The sequence below is a fragment of the Choloepus didactylus genome, chromosome 15 (genome assembly GCF_015220235.1).
Source record: "Choloepus didactylus isolate mChoDid1 chromosome 15, mChoDid1.pri, whole genome shotgun sequence".
NCBI lineage: Eukaryota > Metazoa > Chordata > Mammalia > Pilosa > Megalonychidae > Choloepus > Choloepus didactylus.
This window is the reverse complement of record NC_051321.1, coordinates 45,473,389-45,476,506: the sequence shown is the minus strand read 5'-3', so window position 1 is coordinate 45,476,506 and position 3,118 is coordinate 45,473,389. Positions and strand designations below refer to the sequence as shown.

Sequence of the window (3,118 nt, the reverse complement as noted above, 5' to 3'; positions counted from 1 at the left end):
TGTAATTCTTTGAGTGTTTCCATGGAGATGTGCCCCACCCAACTGTGGGTGATGACTCTGATTGGATAATTTCCATGGAGGTGTTGGCCCGCCCATTCAGGGTGTGTCTGAATTAAATTACTGGAGCACTATATAAGATCAGACAGAAGGAGCAAGCTACCACAGCCAAGAAGGACACTTTGAAGAAAGCACAGGAGCTGCAGATGAGAGACAGTTTGAAGACAGCTGTTGAAAGCAGACTCTTGCTCTGGAGAAACTAAGAGAGGACAAATGTCCGAAGTGCAACCAAGAGTGAAATTTTTGAGGAACTGCAGCCTAGAGAGGAATGTCCTGGGAGGCAGCCATTTAGAAACCAGAACTTCGGAGCAGACACCAGCCACGTGCCTTCCCAGCTAACAGAGGTTTTCCGGACACCATTGGCCATCCTCCAGTGAAGGTACCTGATTACTGATGTGTTACCTTGGACACTTTATGGCCTTAAGACTGTAACTGTGTAACCAAATAAACCCCTTTTATAAAAGCCAATCCGTTTCTGGTGTTTTGCATTCTGGCAGCATTAGCAAACTAGAACAGAGGGGGAACTGGAGGCAAGATCCTTCAGAATGTTTTAGGTCACTAAGAGCGCTATGAGTTTTACTCTATGTGAGAGGGAGGGTTTAGAGCACAGTACATGACAAGGTCACCCTGGTGGCTGTGTTGAGAATAGGCTACAGGGGAGCAATGCAGAAACAATGAGACCAGTTGGGATGCCACGCATGTACTAATCCAGGAGAGAGATGATGGTGACTTAGATTTGTGATAGCAATGGAGGTTGTGAAAATTGATTCTGCATATATTTTGAGAAAATAGTGCTGACAAATTTCCTGAAAGCTTGGATATGAGACATAAATGAAAGAAATGAGTTAAGGATGACGCCAAGACTTTTTGTCTGAGCAAAAGGAAGAACAGAGTTGCCACAGAGGCAGGAAGATTCCATCTGGACCAGAGTATATTGTTGGTGGCTGAGGGGATGTAGCATGTAAGGAGTTCACTTTTTGAAATATGGGTATGAGATGACTATTGGACATCCAAATAGAGATATGCAATGGATATATGGGAACATTCAGGGATGAGGTCCAGATTGGATATATAAATTTGGAAGTCATAATTAAAGCTATAAAACTGGATAGGAACATCTAGGGAGTAAAAGTCAGCAGAAAAATAAGAGGGTCAAAGACTGATGCCTGGGGTACACTGAGAAACTCTGGCCAGTGTTTCTCTGGGTATAACTGAGAACAGGTGGAACTGTGTAGGAACTAAAGAGTTGGAGTGAAAGTGCACTTTAAGCTCTGAAATTCCAAATCTCCTTCTTCTACTTAATTTTTAGATGCTGACAAAGAGAATATATTTTTCCAGCAGGAAATATTCCTCTCTGGGGAATCTTGCCAACTCAAGAGAAAAGACCTGAAGGCCCTCAGAGACAGGACTATGCCCACAATAGAACCCATACAAGTAGATCACGCTCCAGTGAAGTTGTCAAATGACAACAGCTGCCTAGGAATACAGAGCTTACAATAATTTTTTGTAGTTCCTCACCTTTAAAGAAAAACAGAGACAAGGATTAACAACATTTGAGGAAAGCATCTGAGATGGACCAACACAAAATATTTAAAAATATGAGAACTTAAAAAAAGATTCAGCAAGGGTAGAGAAAGCATTTTGTGAGCGATCATTGATAACTTCTTTGAATTAAGAGGAGATATTTAATTATTGAAACAAGAAAAAATGTCTACTAAAAAGGAATTAGGCTCCATGTACAAACAAACTCCAGCCTCTCCACACCGCCGCCCTGCACTCTCAGGGACACTCTCCGCGAGCAGCTCTCAGAAATCTCAGCATGAGAAACACGAGCAAGGAGCTGCATGGAGCAACCAGCCGTTATGCTCCCTGTGATTGGTATTATCATCTTCCAGCAAAGTGGTCTGAGAAGGCAGTAGAGGCCCCACCAGCATCCCAGATCCTGGGTCTCAATGATTTGGGAGAATCACACAATGGGAATACATTTGTGACTCGCAGATACTGGATAAAAGAAACAGACTCAGAATATGTCAAGCTGGCAAAACAAGGCGGCAGGCCTGATCTGCTGAAACATTTTGGCCCTGGGACCAGGAAAGGCTCCCCGGTCACGTACTCAATGCCAGATTGGTATATCCACCACAGCAAACCACCGACAGCCGACCAGAGAGAAGTCCCTGCTGTCTTCATGCCAGATTACATGGTTTATGAAGAATTTAGCCCCAGTCAGGCCAACGGTATCTATGAATCCAGAAGAGGAGGGCCTTTTGACTTTGACATGAAAACCATTTGGCAACGAGCCGAGGAACTTGAAGAGAGAAAAAAGGTGAAACTGCCAGCAATTAACTCGAGGCAGCCCAGCAAAGTGGGAATCCCTGTTGGCTCTAAAGATTCGGCAGGAAGTAGATTGTCCTTCCCTCCCATGCCTGGTCAAAAAAATAGTTCACCCACAAACTTTTCCAAGCTTATTAGCAATGGTTATAAGGATGAGTGGTTACAGCAGCGGGCCAATTCGGGAAAGAGGACTCCACAGACCCCCAGAATGCCGGCCTCATCTCAGTCCACGGAAGACCCTGAAGGGCACCCGGATGCAGAGATGCCTGAGGATGCAGAGGTTCCAGAAGGTTCTGAGAAAGCTCCAGGTGCTGCAGCATCTCCATCTGCATGAACACCAGCAGAGCTCAAATAAACCGCAACATTACGTGTATTTAGGATAATCTGTGGTGGCTAAATATGACATGACTATGTTACAGCTATATTTATAAGGCTCTTGTTATATTTTATTAATATAGGTTCTCATGAAATAATTTTATCATGCAGTAGATTTGACATTCTTGTGGCAGCAATCGTGCAAGTGTTGAGTTTTGTTTTCTTGCGTTTCTCTGGGACATTCAATACATGGTTGATCAAGAAAACTAAGATCTGTGTTCCTCTATGCCTCACTGGCTTGGAAATGTCCCAATACCTTGGAACCAATCACTTCCTCCCTGATGTATCATCATCTGACATCTCCTGGCTGTGTGAACCACTGTTTGGTGGTATTTCTATTGAAATCGAAGGTTTA

At 43.7% G+C, this 3,118-nt stretch overlaps 1 protein-coding gene across 1 annotated transcript; it reads left to right on the top strand.

Moving 5' to 3' along the window:
• The first annotated feature begins 1,867 nt into the window (after nucleotides 1-1,867).
• Nucleotides 1,868-2,722, top strand: LOC119510889 (uncharacterized protein C7orf57-like). The gene has a single exon (XM_037805322.1). The coding sequence runs from the start codon at nucleotides 1,877-1,879 to the stop codon at nucleotides 2,720-2,722; it is 846 nt and encodes a 281-aa protein (XP_037661250.1). The 5' UTR covers nucleotides 1,868-1,876.
• Nucleotides 2,723-3,118: the final 396 nt, after the last annotated feature.

Bases quoted from the DNA above. Each gene is read 5' to 3' on its own strand.
- LOC119510889 (XM_037805322.1), top strand. From the start codon at position 1,877: ATGAGAAACACGAGCAAGGAGCTGCATGGAGCAACCAGCCGTTATGCT.